Here is a 17,993-nt window from a genome sequence, read left to right on the forward strand (position 1 = left end):
CTCATTTATAGTTTCTTGAATGGTTTTTGCAATTATTTTAAAGTGTTTTTCAGATTGATTAATTTTGTTTTTCTAATTTATTAGTTTCTGTTTAAACTTTACTATTTCAAATTGCTTTTTTACCTTATGCCATTTTAACTTGGTTAAACACTGTCAAATTGAAAAAATAGTTTTAGTCTTTAGTTTCTGAAGCATATCACTCCTTTTTCTCCAGTTTTATTGAGATATATTTCACATAAAACATTGTACAGGTTTAGGATGTACAAAACACTTATTTTATATGAGTATATACGGAAATGATTAGCACAGTAAGTTTAGTTAGGATCACTTTCTTGGAAAGTTTCCCAACTTTGGCTTTTATAGCATATTCTTTAATTCTGATTGTTTTCCAACTATTTTGTAAATACACTTCTATGTATTTTTCCCAGAATCTCCTTCCTTTTCCATTCCCTTAAATGTTTTTCTTTCTCAAGATTCAATTCTCTGCCACTTTCCTCTACACAGTCTTCTTAAGAAATATCACTCACATCCATGTTTTTAACTATCACGTATATGCCAAAGACCCTGAAATCTGTATTTTCAGACTCAATCTCTCTCCTGTGTTCTGAACCTATTACTTCAATCCCTGGCCACCTCTGCACTCGTTTTTCTTCCTCTAGGTTGCATACACCAGAAAAATAGAAGTCACTGTTGATATTTCTTTCTCTCCTAGGTTTTACATTCAGCCATGAAATGCATGGGTTCTACCTCCTTAACATTTCCTAAACCTGTTCCCTTCCATTTATTTCTGCTATAATTCGTTGGTTTAACCTCTTAACAATTTCAGTTGCTTCCCCTCTAATTCACATTTTTCTATGCCCAAAATGGTTTTGCAAAAATGCAAATCTGATTAGCATAACTGCACGTCAGTTTTTATCCAAATGGTAGTTTAAATTTATATAAACTTCAATTACATTTGTCTTTGGAATATTAACATGGAGTCTAGCCTATAGTGGGCATCTTATAATCACCCCACCCCCAAGTTTTCCTGCCTATAGCCTTTAAAAAGTTTCACTGTCAGCTTGAATGATGTTTCAGTCACACCTTTCTTGAAATTCACACCTTTCTGAGTTTCTATGTTTGGTGCCCATCCCAACAAAAGAGAGAAATCAAATTGAAGCAGGGTAAAGGAAGACTTCATGACTAACAGGTCAGTAGTATACACAATGTGATGGGTTGGACAAAAGGGGTGATTCACATTCTGGGCTGTCTCCAGATTTCAACATGCTACTTAGAACAGCGTACAATTTAAAACTTATAAATTGTTTATTTCTGGAATTTTCCATTTAATATTTTTGGACTGCGGTTGATGGGTAACTAAAACTATAGAGAACAAAACTGTGGGTAAGGTGGGGGGAAACTCTATCTTGAAATCTGTCAACTAGGACACAATAGTTCTTGAAGAGTTTAATTAGCCAGGGGTTTCCTTTAATTATTGAGTTATACCAATAATACCTATTATTTGTATTTGAGTAGCTTCTTAACTTTTCTTAATCAACTATAAATATGTTTACTCTAAAGGTTATTAAATACAATAGTGCTTTCTTTCAGAGATATTTGTAATATTATGTTTCAAGTATATGAGAAGCAGAACTTTCTGAAAACTACTTTTGGAAATAGACTTTGAATTCCCCTGAATTCCATGGTTCACAATGAAAAATTGGGTAAAAATAAATTTCTTAACCTATCATAGCTCATTAACCTCTAACTCCAAACAATACATATTTAATTTTAAGGTAGATATTTCAAATCCCTTTTAATATAAAAAGGAATATTATTAAATTATCTCATGTTAAAGGAGGCAATTCTTCATTAAAACAAGTGAAATTTACTCATTTACATACCCTTCATTATCAATGATATGTGAAGTCTAGGATGTTTAAGTTATTTAAAAAATTTCTTCAGGGCAGCCAGATTTCTGAGTTGGTTAGAGCGCGAGCTCTGAACAACAGGGTTGCCAGATTGATTCCCACATGGGCCAGTGAGCTGCGCCCTCCACAACTAGATTGAAGACAACGAGCTGCCGCTGAGCTTCCAGAGGGGTGGCTGTTTGGCTCATTTGGTTAGAGTGTGAGCTCTCAACAACAAGGTTGCCGGTTCAATTCTCACATGGGATGGTGGGCTGCGACCCCGCCCCCTACAACTAAAGATTGAAAATGGCAACTGGACTTAGAGCTGAGCTGTGCCCTCCAGATCTAGACTGAAGGACAATGACTTGGAGCTGATGGTACTTGGAGATATACACTGTCCCCCAATATTCCCCAACAAAATTTGTTAAAAAAAAAAAAACTACTTCAAATGTTTCTAATTCAAGGGTATACCCAACTCTCATTTTTCTTATTTTATTAAAAATTCATTCCTTAGCAATCAGAAACCACAAGTCACATTTAAAGTTCAAAAAAAAATCTTATTTTTGCTTTTAATGACTATGTTTTGCTACTTACTTGTTCTAAAGTATCATCTAACCCCATTTTTTTATTTAGAGCTTTATTACTTTCTTCTTCGGTTTGGTTCAAGAGTTCCTTGAGTGGTACCTATAAAATATATAGGAATATGGGTTACACATGATATATGTAATTACAAAATTTCTCACGAGTCATCTATACATTGTGATAGGAGGAACCACTTTTGGAGAAAAAAAGTGAAGCCATGATATTTTTAATCTAAATAAACACACCGTCAATAAAAATATAAAACTAACTTTTAATGTAATTTCTTTAACTATAGAATGTAATTTCTTTTGGTTTTGAATACATGCAAAATTCTAGATTTGCTTATCTATTCTGGAAATTCACTGTTATTATTTAAACATTTTATAAGTACACTTAGTTTAATGCAGCCTTGGAAACAATTTATATGTAGGTTGTATTTTTATGCTATATCTTCCAGATGCATCATTTTCTCTTAATCTTTTTCAACTGTTTAGTCTTACAATTATCTGCTTATATTTCTTTTTTTCCTTTTTACTATTCACTGTAACTCTACTGTAATAGCAGAAGACTTGAAACAGGGCAGATGTCCATTAGCAGGGACTGGTTTAATAAGCCACACAACAGAGGACTCTGAGGCTGCAAAAGAAATGAGGACTATCTCACCATACCAGTATGGAGAGATCATTGGGATGGGTTGTTTTGTGAATAAAGCAAGGTGGTTGTCCAGAATAGGCAAATGTTTAGCAATTTATTTAAATTAAATAAGGATATAACTCAGGAACAGCCATATGGAAGAAATATACAGGGCAAGGTATTTGGGAAGGGGAACAGAGCTTTCATGCTCTGGGTTTTGCTCATTTTCTTGCATGTCCACATGTTCACCAATACAGAAGCTTTTATATGCTTGTATTTTTTATGTTTATTTTCTATTCTACTGATTTTATTTCAACATAGTACTTCATTGCCTCCCATGATTGATAGTTTTTCATTGAGGGGAACTCACATTAAAATGTTTAAATTGAAATAAGTTAAAATAAATTTAACATAAAATTACCTTTTAAAGTGTACAGTCCAGTGACATTTCGTATTTCAAATGTTGTATAATCATCACCTCTAATTCCAAGACATTTTCATTACTCCAAAAGAAAACCCTGTATGTTACTATGTTTTCAGTAGGTCTTTTGAAGTTATTGGTGAGTTTTAATTTTGGCTGCTCTATTTTGAAAGATGCAGCGGCCTCTTTAATCTCTTTAAGAATTTTTCACCAAATACTACTTGTAATAGTTGGGGTGGCACTTTCTTGATGCTTTCGCTATTTTTATTGTTCTATTATTATGTGAAACTATTTCTAGACATCAATGAAAAATTTTTCCTTCTTTTCTAAGCATATATATTCTTTTTGCAATGGGTAATATTTTCTACAGTTATTTGATTCAGGTAATTCTTTTCTTGCACCAGTCATGTCAAACTACTCAAAACAGTGGTGAGTAAATATCTGTCTGCCTGCCTATCTATCTACCTACCTAGCCAGCTACTGCTTGAGAAACAATTCAGTAAAAGAGACATTCTGGATGCTATTTTTTCTATTGAAAATGAGTCTGGCTTTTTAATCAAAGTCTACCAACAAACTGTAATCTCTGTGAAAGTAGGGAGTGTATCTTTCTGGGTATTTTATTTCCAGCACCTAGCTGACAGGGAACATATTATGTACTAAATAATTTATTAAAGGGATAAAAGGGAAAATATGCATAGTTTTAGAATTTAACATTTTTTATATTCAAAAATTAAATATTTTGAAAATGGACATTTTTGGGGGTACTAAAATGAATAATTGAGAAGTTGTGATGTAAAATTTTTTTCCCCCCAAATCACATTCTTGGATATATTCAAAAATTAGGTGCAGATTTCTCACCATTCATTGCCAGATCACTTAATGTTCTATTATATTTCCTGTCTTCATGTGTGTCCTGGTGCCTGAAAACTCCCACAGACCACCCCCATAAATCTTTCAAGATTTTGTTCCAGGTTCACCATCTCTGTGGACTTTTCTCTCAATTCTGGGAAGAACTGATCTTGTTATCATACTTTGTAAAGATTTCTAACAAAGCATGAATATTTATTTATGTCTTTCTCCCATGAGGTGACTAGTAGCAACTTGAGAGCCAGGGTCAGGTCATTTTTGTCTTTATAATCCTGGTGTCTATTTTATTTGTAAACAAATTTTTTATTGGATACTTGAATAGATAAACTAGGTAGAGAGGAAGAAAAGGCATTATAACTCCAAGAGTAAGGTACAATACAGAGATTTCTACCAAGAAGATAAAAGGTTTCAATGTTTTATTTCTATGTTTAGTCCTGAGTTATAGACATGCTAAAGTTTAAGCTTTTACTTATAAACATATGAACCAGACATCAATCATGTTATTTAAAAACCTTTTGAAGTATTCATGATTAAACTTACATAAACTTGAGCTCTGTATTTGACAAGGCAGTTGGCACCAGCTTCAGGATTAAACTTAATTTCAAAGTCATAACCTTTGGAATTCTCAGCACCCTTAGGAATAAGTTTTAATTTTCTAGCCAATTTGTGGTACTCTGCTAATTGTGTTTCAATCTATAAGATAACACAAAAAGAAATGTTAAAAAACAAAAATTAAACTGCCCCATTCCAAACGATTTTCAATCATCATTTCTGCAATTTTACACAAAAATTAAAATAAAAAGAATGAGTTTATTCACATGAAATTTGTAGGATAATTGTAAGACTATAATTAATTAATAAGCAATATATTACTGTTCTTCCATTTATCTGACAAACAGTTTGGAGTCTATGTTTAGGTATTAATGAAAATTCACCTCCTCCCCTTTTAAAAAATAACTTATAGAATCAAGAAGTGCAGCAAGCATCAAGAAAAAATATGAAGCAAGCCAAACCGACGTATATAACAGTCAAATGACTAAAAACTGAAGATAATACCTTGCCAACATTTTGTTAAGGATTTTCATTTGTGACATATATTATTTATTTATTCATCACCACTACTTATATGAAAGCTCCATGAAAGCAGTTGCATCCCCAGTACCTAGAATAGTACTTGGCAAATAGTAGATACTTAATACTTGATTAAAGAAATGAACTTGCAGAGTCTAGGCAATTTATTTTCATACTGCCTCCTCCATTTAATGCATACTTAGGTTCTCATTGCTGTTATCCATCCATAAAAATGAATACTTTGAGTGAAAAACTATAATGGCAAAGTACCCATTAGAACTTGCTTAAATAATTTACCATTTCCAAAAATTTATCAGCTCCTCAAAATATTGTGCTTATTTATTAAACTTAAGATTTCTTATTAATGAATCAGGAAATTATTTCAACTACTGTAATTGGCTATATAGTAGCTTCCTAGAGACTACAAAAGTATGGCGGTCTGTTTGTCCTAATACTAAATGGTACTAGGGGTAGTTTCTTCTGTTCTTCACTCACATTTTATTTATCTAATGAAAACAGTTTTCACAAGCCCATGTACTTGACCATGCCTAACTGCAGGAAGAGCAAATATGTGGCACATGTATCTCTACTTTCTCCTTCCCACAACCAAAACATATCACACTTTCTTGATGAACCTAGATGCATCCTCAATGTCTATCTCAACATGGAGCTCCAGAAGGCTACTATTAGTCAGAGGTGGCATGTGGAATAAAAATTGGTCAAGAAAAAAGGATGATGGATGAAATTCGTTTATGTTGAACTTCTGCATTCTGCCACCATTCTTTAATATATTTCTTATCCAAGGGCTTACTTCTCACTGTCCATGGCCCTACTCTGGCTTTTTAGCCTCTGCTTACCTACTTCCCAGATCATTTTCTTCTTTCAGCCTGGTCCTCCAAATTAAAAATAGCATTCTTTTTTAGTATAGCTAGTTTTAGTTAGCAAAACTCAGAGTTCAGCCAGTACAGAGATTTCTAACTTCCCCTTTCCGACAGTGCTTAAGAGGTAAAATATACTCTTAATAACTGTTGAAATAACTCATTTCTGATTCACCAATCTAGTCTAACCACACTTCACTTTATAAATAAGAAAACTGAGACTATGAGGTTAGATGACACACCGAGCTAGCACAGGCATGTGGTGGCAAATCCAGGGCCGAAACACAGGTTTACCAAGTTCTACTGTGTTTCCCCGAACATAAGCCCCAGTTAAGATGGTCAGCCAGATGGACGCATTCAGTATGTTATGACGATGTTCCAGAAGATGACATGACTGTATATGAATAAATGTAGATTGTTGTACATGAAAAAATAAGACATCGCCTGAAAATACACCCTCATGCGTCTTTTGGAGCAAAAGTTAATATAAGGCCCGGTTTTATTTTCGGGGAAACACGGTAGGTTCAAAAAAACTTTAGGGAGCACCACCACAGGTTATTTCTTTTTAATACACAAGGATAGAGATTACCTAGAGGGTCAGGAGGATGAGGAAGTATAGATGATTAACGAAAAGCAAAGGTATAGTGAAATAGGAGGTAATGCTTATTTCTCATACTGAACTCTATTCCATATTAAGAATTACATATGTAAGTGTGTAAAATACAGATTTTTAATAATCCAAAAGTTAAAATCTGACTGCTTAATAAACTATTTGCATGACCCCTATAATGTACTTTATAAGGTGACCAGGATGAAAAAGCACTATTGCCCCCTTAGACAAACACAGTTGCTTTGTTTGAGCTACTTTTTCATTTTAACAATGGTGATAAATATAAGAAATATTGTACTAAGGAAAATGCTGGAAGCAACAGGATTAAAACACACACATTAATTTTAGACCAAAAGATAGAGACTAAATTTTTCTCTAGTCTCTATTTAAATATCTAGTGATATTTAAATTTTAGAATTACACTAAAAAAACAAAACAAAACAAAACAAAACAAAAAACAAAAAAAACACATTATAACTGAAAATACTGTGGAAAAACTTCAAAAGAAAACTTAAGTCTGAAACTCTCTAGTTTGTTTTTCTCTATTTAAAAAAGCCTTTTTAAAAGACATGCTTTCTTTTCCTTTTCTTAAAAAAAAAACGTCTTAACTTACATAACTTTTCTTAGGAATGCAAATAATGTATAGATTGCTACAACCTGTTAACTTAATATTGTTTTAGAATACATTGGTATCATGTCCATGATTATGTTAAATCATTATGAAAATGTCCATGTATACTGAAAGCTACATTTAAGAGTAGTGTATATAGCTAAGTAAGGCAGAAGTATAGAACATTTACAAAAGATTGCCAACAATAATAAGGATAGATTTTATCTAGAAATTCATATAGTCACTAAGCCCACTTTCTTAACAATATTGGCTGACATGATAATGTACTACCTATAAAATTAAAACGAAGTCAAATAACTTGGTTTTAATGGGAATCACTGGTGACCGCTTTTACTGAATCTAACAGAAACTTTTGAAACCTTTTATTGCTTTGGACAATGTTAATTCCTTCCTGAATCTTTCCTCTCTCAGCTTCTATTCTGTTGACCTCTCTGGCCAGTTCTTAGTTTCCTTTTAGGCTTGTCTTAAAGGACCTTTATCTACTCCCAGAGTTCTATCTTTCTATGTATTCTTCCTTAGTGAATTCATTTACCCTTGTGGCTTCAACCACAATATACTGTACAGTGATTTTCACCAAATCTACATTGCAAAGCCAGATATTTTATGCGGAAGATCAACCCATGTAACAATAGCTGATTAGATATTTACACCTGGATGTCCGATGGACACAACAGGTCCAGAAGACCATCCCCATTCCCGACTGTCAACTTCTCCTTCTTTTATTTCCAAAAGGTACTACTGCTTGTCCAATCACACAAGCCAGATACCAGGGCTTCTTTCATCAGGTCTTTTTCACTCTACCTGCTAAGTAGTCAGAATACATCCACTTCTTTGAATCTCCACTAGCATTATCCAAATTCAGCTTGTAATTTCTCACCACATTACTGCCACAGATCCTTATGAGTGTTTTGCTTCCTTCCAAACCATTTTTCACATTACCAAAACTGTGATCTTTCTGTTTAAAAATTTTAAGGGCTTTAGAAGAATTTTCAGGATAAAGTCCAAACTTTTTTTTTAACCTTAGCAGGATTTATTTCTGTCTTCTCCTCCCTTCACCATCATCTATGTTGAGATCATCTAGGATTCTAATTTCAGGCTATTAACTTTTTTATTTTTTAAATATTTGCTTCAGGTGTACAAAAATCCAAATTTCTAAATATGGAAAGGATCTTCACTGGTCTATGCTCATCTCTTGGGTCTCATCTGTTGCTATGTGCTGCCATCTTTTTATTTTTGTGCCCCTATCCTTTGCTATTAAGCACCAACCATATGAAACACTTAGGATACAGGAGTGCATCATGCTATTTTCTCTCTGAGCATTCCCATATACGCCTGCTCCTTTGTTTGCTGACTCCCCTACCCTTGCCATGCTAACTCTTCTTTACACTTCTCAATTCAGTTCACATTATTTCTTCAAGGAATCCTTTCTAAAAACCACCTTACCCATCTCCGCACACCATGTCCACTAAATCTGGGTTAGGTACACTACTTGCTTCCTCAGTACCCCACGCAAATACCTATTAGAGGTCTAATCTCATGGTAGAAAAATATCAACTAGATTGAAAGTTTTTTAAAGGGAGAATGTATGTTTTTTTTTAATCTTTATTTCCTCTATGCTCAGGCTGGTAAGTGATACAAGGCAGATGTTAAGTAACTGTTTGAGTAGTGAATAAGTAAATGAAGAGGTAACCCATATCCTCTTCTAGAACGAAAGGCATGGAATTTTTGAAAATTATTTTCATTTTCCGAGAGCCTTTTTTGCTTATTTCTTGGTTCACTGTTGAAAATAAACAGTACATTAAATTTGACTGAGAAACTCGGGAGTTACTGAATTGACATAAAGGGATGAATGTGTTTTAATAAAATGGCAATGCTTAAAAATTTTTACCTCTTTAGCCAAATTATTCTACACACTCAGTTCTTAATTTGGATAGACCTTTACAAAAATCAGCTCTGGTGAACTGCCACTCTTGAAATGATAAGACATACCGCCTCTTTGCCTCTGGCATATTTTAGCTCCTCATTCCATAACTGCTGTTGTTCATCCTCCAGGTCCTTCGTTAATTTATTAATGGTCTGCTGCAATTCATTTCTTTCATGATTTATTCTCTCAATATCTGCAACTGAGTACTTCTGGTTATCAACAATATTCTGTAGTCGAGTATTCTCTTGTTTCATTGTTTCGCATTCTAGTTCTGCATAAAAAAAATAATTTTGTTAAGTTTTTTCAATTCCTACAAAGAAATTATGCCATTATTTAATAGAGTTGATAAAGGTGTCTAAATTTTCAAATAATGTACGTTTATTTATCTCCTTTTTAAAAAACATTATTTACTTTTTTTCATTTATAGTTGACATTCAATATTATTTTATATTAGTTTCAGGTATACAGCATAGTAGTTAGATATTCATATAATTTATGCAGTGATCTCCCTGATTAGTCTAGTGCTAACCTGGCACTATATATAGTTATTGCAACATTATTGACTATATTCTCTATGCTGTACTTTACATCCCTGTAACTATTTTGTAACTACCAATTTGTATTTCTTAATTCCTTCACTACTTTTTTTACCCAGCTTCCCATGCCCCCTCCCCTCTGGCAACCATCAGTTTGTTCTCTGTATCTATGAGTCTGTTTCTGTTTTGTTTGTTTGCTTATTTTGTTCTTTAGAGTCCACATATAAGTGAGATCAAATGGTATTTGTCTTTCTCAGTCAGACTTATTTCACTTAGCATAATACCCTCTAGGTACATCCCTGCTGTTGCATTTCTCTTCTTTTGAATAATTCTGTTTGATCCCACATGGTTAATAACATTCTTGAAAGATGATACAATTAAAGTTTTATGTGAAACTTATTTTTCCTGTCATGCTACCGTGTTCAGAAAGTGCTATATGAAAAAAATATATGACCTCACACATAATGATTACAATTAAGAATTGCTACACTTAAGAGGAATAGTCTGTTGATGTTCAGTTCAAATGCTTTTCATACTCCTACATGATTCTCTGCAATAAGCCAGAAAACCCACAAATTTATATTAAAATACATCAGTTTATTCGCATTTCATTGACATTACAGTGGTTTCATCAGATATTTAGTAACTGTAGTGCTAAGGCTGTTACTTTGTCTATTTACCAAAATGTGTAATCAAGAATGACTATATGGTACCAAGAGAATATGGGACATACAAACAACTAATGGTCAATGCAAAGGGGAAGAGAAGTTGTCACATCTGACATATTTGGGGTTATATAGAACAGTGTTTTCTAACCTCTGTAACTCATAGCTCATAAAGAATACGACAGCATTTTTACGCAGGCAGGGCTAAATGGAAGAGGATGCTCACGACCAAAAGGGCCAAGAGAAATCATCCTGAGAGCTGAGGGTCGAGATCTTGACTTTGTTATAACCCCTTTGTAGCACTGTTGTTGGAAAGCTCTAACTAAATTAATGGTTGAAGTAAAACTTTATACAGGAATCTACACAAAAAATGTGCAATGTACAGTATCTGCAGGGTTTAAAGATGTCTCATTCACCTTGGCCATGAATGGCTTTAAATAATCAAGAAAGTTAAAATACTCAGAATAATTGCCGAAGTACTTCTCTCTCACTCACTTTGCAATTGATGGAAAAAAATTCTCACAAAAAAGTAGGGAGTATGAAAATTCTCTTGATTAAGTACCGGTAAAGAAGACAGTGTAATTATAAAGTACTGATTTAATTGCATTATAAACATTGCTATAAGAAATTAGTCTATGGTTCCTTGTCATTATGGCAAACAAACATTAGGGGCCAAGTATAAACTATTCGAAGAGTTGGTTTAGAGCAAATTAAATATACACATAAATTAGTTATTTGGAAAAAAATAACCTATCCAGTCAATACCCCAGATGATCAATATTCCATTGACTAAGAGTTTCAAATATCCTAAGGACAATCTACACAACTCCTATGTGGTTCAGACACAGCCTGTAAAATCCAAAATAATAAAATCGAAGCAGGCAAAGACCTGGGAAAACAGTATAGAAGGTCCATATAATTATTTATTTTGTAACTGCTGTCCAATGGCCCTGCAATTTGTAGATAACTTCCTTTGATCTCCTGGCTCCAGAGAAGTAGCGATCAATTCCTGTACAACAGTATTTCCAGAGTTTTATGATTAAGATCTACGTGATTATGAAAACAAGATTAGGAACACACAGGCTATAAATGAACTTTCTTTAGTTGGCCTTTTGCTTCATAGGAATTGTAATACCTGCATCTTTCATCATATTTTTAGTCAGCTTAAGCTGAGTAGTTTAGGAGGTAGTGATGGAGGATAATTAATTATAGCAGATTGAGGCCAGCAATGATTTAAGAACCTGGCTTATTAATTACAAGGTCGAGTAGAATATATGTTTTTATACAGGCAGCATATGTTCTTAGGTTTGGTACCTCTTGGCTTCAAAAACCCAGGTGCCTGAAAAGATGTTAGCAGGTATAACAGGTTGAATAATGGCCACCCAAAAATATGAAGTCCTAATTCCTGGAATTTGTAAACATTCCTTTATTTGGAAAAGAGAATTTGCAGATGTGATTTAGTATTTTGACAAGAGGAGAGATTACCCTAGATAATGTAGGTGGGCCCTAAACGCCATCATAAATGTCCTTAAAAGATAGAGGCAGAGAAACTAACAGACAGAAGAGGAGAGAAGACACACAGAGAAGGCAATGTGGGAATGTCGGCAAAGAATGGATTCCGCCCTGCCACAGTCCTTGGTACAAGTTGGCCCTGCTGGATTTTGAACTTCTAGGCTTTAGAATTGTGAGTGAATCAATTTCTGTTGTTTTAAGCTACCAAGTTTGTGATAATTTTGTTACAGCAGCCTCAGAAAACTAATATAGAAGGCACTGAAAACTTGGTAGCCTACAATAGCCATTCACCATTAAAGGAACAAAGATGGATGACAAAACTTCTCTATATGTGATAAATTTCCACATAGTTCCCCATCCCAAACTAAGTGATCTTTTCTTAGCATTAGTTGTGCTTACCTATTCTTGAAATTTCTTCATCAAGACCATTCAATTTTTGGTCAAGAATGGCTGCATGAGACTCCAAATTGCTCATGTATGACTGATATTTCTGAACATCTGCTTGTAAGGAAGTTTTCAGTTTTCTCAATGACTCTAGACGATTCTTTAAAAGAAAAGAACATTAAATTAGTTATTCTCATCAATAATCATTCCATAATCATTCCATCACTTTACTTGAAAGCAAAGTGATATTTTTTAAATTCATCTTAGAAGAAGGTAGAGTTTATTATTTTTTTTAGAAGGAGTGAAAGAACTAAAAGTGGACTTTACTGTTATTACCTAATAAAGAAAAAGTACTTTTCAAAGTCAGTTTAGGATAGAAAATGTCAAGGGTCAGAATGAAAAAGCACAAACAGCACAAACATTTAGAATCTGATATTGTATAGAATAGTCTAGGTGATTCAGTAACATTATACACAAAATAAAACTAGATATCTGGATATCACAAAGTCCTTAGGATACAATATATTATACAAACCCATTTATTACCATTCCCTTCCCACTAACTAAAAAACTCAGGGCCTCTTATAAATAGTGCTCTCTAGAGGTGTAGGACATGGGGACTTGGTTCAAAGTATCTTTTTGGTCTTATGTAAAATGGTAAGACTCTTTCATCATATTCTGAACATCATTAGTCCAAGACTGATAGATCACAAGGGAAAACAAAGCTCCAGAGATGCCAAACATGTTTTCATTGGGAGTTCGGCCCTATGTAAAAAAATTTTAACCTTTAAGAATTTCATTTTGTTAATCTATTTGTTTCTAATTTTGATAAAGAAACAATTGGTATTCGAGGAGAGTCCAAAAGAGCTAAGTAAGTGCATAAGCCTATTAAAGATAAACATGTTTACTAACCGGTTCTTTTTCTCTTTCTTGTTCCAATTTTGCAATCTGTTCATTCAGTGCTTTGTTTTTTGCTGCTAATGATTCCAGCTTGAAACCATCTACATTAAATAAATCCTCTGGAAACAAAACCCAAAAACTTCATCAGATCTCAAATCTTCCTGGAACATTCTTCCCCAGGCTTTCACCATTGCTTTCTTCCTCATTTCCTTCTGGTCTCTGGCAAAATACTCTCAGTGAAGGACAGCCTATCCTTTGTAAAACAGCAAACCATTCCCTTTTCTCCACTACACTCTATACCTCCTTACCCTGCTTTATTTTTCTCTGTAGAACTTAACATTGCTTGACTTATAGTTATTCATTGATTATTGTCTCTAAGAATGGAAGCTCATTAAGAGCAGGGATTTTTATCTCTTATTCATGACAGTACCCTTGGTGGCTGGCACACAATAGGTATAGAATACTTGAATAAATGAATATACTTTTATATGATTAATAAACTATACAGAGAAATATCAAAGAACTCAACAAATTCTTTCTGTATTAGATCGCTATGAATTTTCCTCTTTTAAAACAAATATCGTTTACCTTGTTCCCTTTCTCATGTGGAGAAGCTGAAATTATCCTGATTACTCTTTTGGGAAGATAGAGCCCATGGGAACATAAGGTATTGCTTTCACCTATTGTGCTAATAATGACAAGGAGATGTTCTCGTTTTGATTGATTTTATCATCTTTGGAAGAATAGCTCTGCACATCTTAAATTTATCTATTTTACTCACTACGTTGGCATTTTACATATAAGATTATGTCAATAAAAGGAACAAAAATGTAAAATAACACCTGCGGAACATTTTAGAGTTAGCCAGTTAATATTGAATGTCACTAGATTATAGCTGAGTGGAAAAATAAAGACTCATTCTTTGGAAGTATAATGGCCCATTAACCTTCTGTCACAAATTTTGAAAGAGACCTTAGGTTTTTTGACTAATTGGTGCTTTAATTTCTCAAATGGTAAAGCAAGGATAGCACAAGAAGAATAACATTTGCTGATTATCTTCTGTGCTCCTGGTAGTGTGTTTGATATACATGGCCATCTAATCTTGCAAAACTTTGTTAACAAGTAGTTTGTTAAGGTCACATAGCCAGTAAGTGGTAATGCCTCAGGTCTGACTTCAATACCAGTATTCTTTATGCTTAACTATTAGTTCTTTTCACTAAGGAAATAATGCAGATAAAAATCAGTAGGCATCCAAATGAATTTAAAGTGAATAGCTCATATAAACATTAGGTATAGTAGGCTAAGCTACAACTCCATTGGTAGAGTTAAATACATGACCAAAAGCAAGCACACTAGGAATGAGAACACTTACTCAGCTTTGACTGCAACTCTGCATTCATCTCCTCAAAGCTGTCGGCACCAGCCATGAAACTCTCATAGCATTTTATGGTGTAGTCCAAAAACAACTGATTGAATTAAGCAGATTTAAAAACAAAGCCATGATTCTCTAGTTTGTTTCACTTTTCTATGTAGAAATTTGAATTTAAAAAAATAAAGTCAGGAATACTAAGAAGCTATATAAACTCCTATAAATAAGACACAAACCTAGAGTATATCATTAATTACGCTGCACAGACTTATTCAGTCTGCTACTTCTAATGTGAATACTGATGAAAAAAATTTAAATTCAGATAAAGGTGATATTTAGCAAACAGTAAAGAAACCATACCTTCAGAATTTTGAGAAGGCCAAACAAGGAAGCTTATTAAATAAATTCAATATAAAATACACAAACTTAATTATTGTTAGGGATAATCTATGTATGAAAAAATTTAAATGAATCATTGATCATATAAGTTAAATTAAACTAACATTATCTAGTTGTGAAAATGAGAACATAATAAAGGCCATAATTACATAATTATATAATTTCAGGCTAAAAATGACATGATTAGTAGAGCTCTAAATAGAATACTATCATTCTTAATATTTATCCAGGAAAAAGGAACACTATATTGTGCAGTCATAGGTTACACAGGACGCATATTTTGTTAGGCAGCAAGGGTGGCTGATCACAATTTTCCATAGTCTAGATAAAGTAAATATCCCTTAAGACAAATCCATTCCCTTTGCACTGATTCTCTCTGTACTAAACAACCTTATTACTTGGTTGATACGGAAGGGGTATTCTGAAGAGGCAGAATGTATATTCCTGTAACTGGAAAGGTATACATATGACTGATAGTAAATTAATACATTTTCATTCTACTTCAGATCAGTCTCTTGTGAATTTGGTAACAGTGAATCAGTTTCTTAAGCTTGGTCAATTTTGATTTTGCAGATTACAAGGAAAAAAAAATGAGTTTTTGGACCCACAAAGTTGAAGCTAAGAATCTGGTAAAGTTGGATACTTTGATAACTCTCTTTAATTAAAAATAGCACTTTATAGTTACCAAAATGCTTCTCTATATTTTGTCATCTGAAATAGCTAAATAGCAAGAATAACTTTTACTGCTTTAACCTTCAAAAATAATGTCAAAAAATTTAATATTTAATAGGTGTTGTAATTATATTTGGATGAAAATGGAAGTACAAATAAATCTAGACCAGTACACATATTGCAACATGAGAGGAACATTTTCTTTCTTGCTGCGGCACCAGCAGGGGTCATAGCAGAAGCAGTAAAGAGGCATGGTTATCCTTCGTTTAAGAAAAAACAAAACATGATATCATGTCAGTCAGTGGATATATCTTTGAACTATTTCCTAGGTAGTAATAAAAGATAAGAATAAAAGATGGTACAGCTGTTTAAGATTAAAAGTGATGTTTATAATTTACAAGCTAAACGTTATTTTCACTTTCTTTTTATGAAAAATGCTCCAAAGACTGAAGATTAGAACTAGCGCAGATAATAGTTTTTCTTCTTAGGGACCTGCATGGTAACAGGTCTTTAACATGTGCTAGGGTATGTTAATGTTTAATCTCAACATTATAAGTTTATTCCTTGGAGTTGGTGTTTGCTCCATTTGGATATATAAATTTGTGTATTTTAGGAAATACGGTGGGGTTAAGTTACATAGTTTGGGCTTGAATAAAGTGTGGCTTGGGAACCAACAGTCTACTCTTGGAAGTGTAACTCTGATCTAAGCGGCAATATGCTTAACAAAAAAGGCCAAAACAGACCAAACAAAACCTACATGCAGTACTTTAAGATGCAATCTATTATGCATTTATATAGACAAAGAATTACATTAAAATAATGTTGCTGCTCTGTATTGATATCTTCATTCTAAAAGGACAGTAGAGGAAAAGAAATGTTCAATATGTATATGAGATGTGATCAAAAATACAATGAATGTTTAAATTTAAAAAAAATGGGTCGGCCGGATGGCTCAGTTGGTTAGAGTGCAAGCTCTTAACAACAAAGTTGTCGGTTCGATTCCCACATGGAACAGTAAACTGCACCCTCCACAATTTGATTGAAAACAACAGCTTGAACTTGGAGCTGAGCCGCCGGTGGGCAACCGGTTGGCTCAGTGGTTAGAGTGCGGCGCTCATAAACACCAAGGTCACTGGTTGGAATCCCACATGGGCCAATGAGCTGTGCCCTCCACAACTAGATTGAAAACAATGACTTGACTCGGAGCTGAGCTGTGCCCCCCACAACTAGATTGAAAAAAAATTAAAAAAAATGACTTGACATCCTGGAAAAACACACTGTTCCCCCATATTCCCCAATTAAAAAAAAATTATTACAGTAAAAGACACGTTGCCATTAAACCCCCCTCAAAATACTCCCCCTAGCTTCCAATACACTTCTCCCATTGTTCTTGACACTTTCTGAAGCAGTTCTGGAAGGAAGTCCTCTTTTGTGAGTGTCTTTAGTTGCACTGTCATGGCTGCCTCGATGTCCTGAATCCATTCAAAATGTTTTCCTTTTATGATCATTTTGACTTTGGGGAAGAGCTAGAAGTCTCACAGTGCCAGATACGGTGAATAAGGTGGATGAGGACACATCATAATGTTTTTATTTGACAGAAATCGCAGTACCAGAAGCTATGTGTGACACGGAGCATTGTCATGATGGAGGATGAAGCAAAGATACTCACGAAAGAGGACTTCCAGAACTGCTTCAGAAAGTGGCAAGAACGATGGGATGAGGGTGTTTGAAGTGAGGGGGAGTATTCTGAGAGGGATTAAAGGCAATGTGTCTTTTACTGTAATAAATATTTTTATTTAAACATTTATCGTATCTTTTGATCACACCTTATACATTAACAATAACATGTCATGACTTAATTCCAATTGCCTTGTATTTTTTACTTAGTTAACATTTTCAAATTTTCATGCCTACTTAATTTCAGGAAATTACAATGTGACTCCAAGAGTAAGTCCATTGACTAACATTTTAAGAAATCAATTTTAGAAATTTTCAGAAAGCAAAAACACAAGCTCTACAAAAGAATACAAGTATATTAATTTCGATAATG

General features: G+C 33.7%; 1 protein-coding gene across 2 annotated transcripts in view; it reads right to left on the reverse strand.

Annotated features, from left to right (window-relative positions):
• Window positions 1-17,993, reverse strand: part of NDC80 (NDC80 kinetochore complex component) — a 41,260-nt gene that overhangs the window by 13,719 nt on the left and 9,548 nt on the right. For both annotated transcript variants that reach the window (XM_019755700.3, XM_019755698.3), the window contains exons 8-13: window positions 14,876-14,969; window positions 13,516-13,622; window positions 12,619-12,763; window positions 9,572-9,777; window positions 4,933-5,085; window positions 2,484-2,573 (exon numbers count right to left, since the gene is read on the reverse strand). In XM_019755700.3, the coding sequence (XP_019611259.1) occupies window positions 2,484-2,573; window positions 4,933-5,085; window positions 9,572-9,777; window positions 12,619-12,763; window positions 13,516-13,622; window positions 14,876-14,969 (795 nt within the window). The remainder of the gene's footprint in view (window positions 1-2,483; window positions 2,574-4,932; window positions 5,086-9,571; window positions 9,778-12,618; window positions 12,764-13,515; window positions 13,623-14,875; window positions 14,970-17,993) is intronic.

This window comes from Rhinolophus sinicus, chromosome 4, assembly GCF_057876585.1.
Source record: "Rhinolophus sinicus isolate RSI-liver-muscle chromosome 4, RSI-T2T, whole genome shotgun sequence".
Classification (NCBI taxonomy): Eukaryota; Metazoa; Chordata; class Mammalia; order Chiroptera; family Rhinolophidae; genus Rhinolophus; species Rhinolophus sinicus.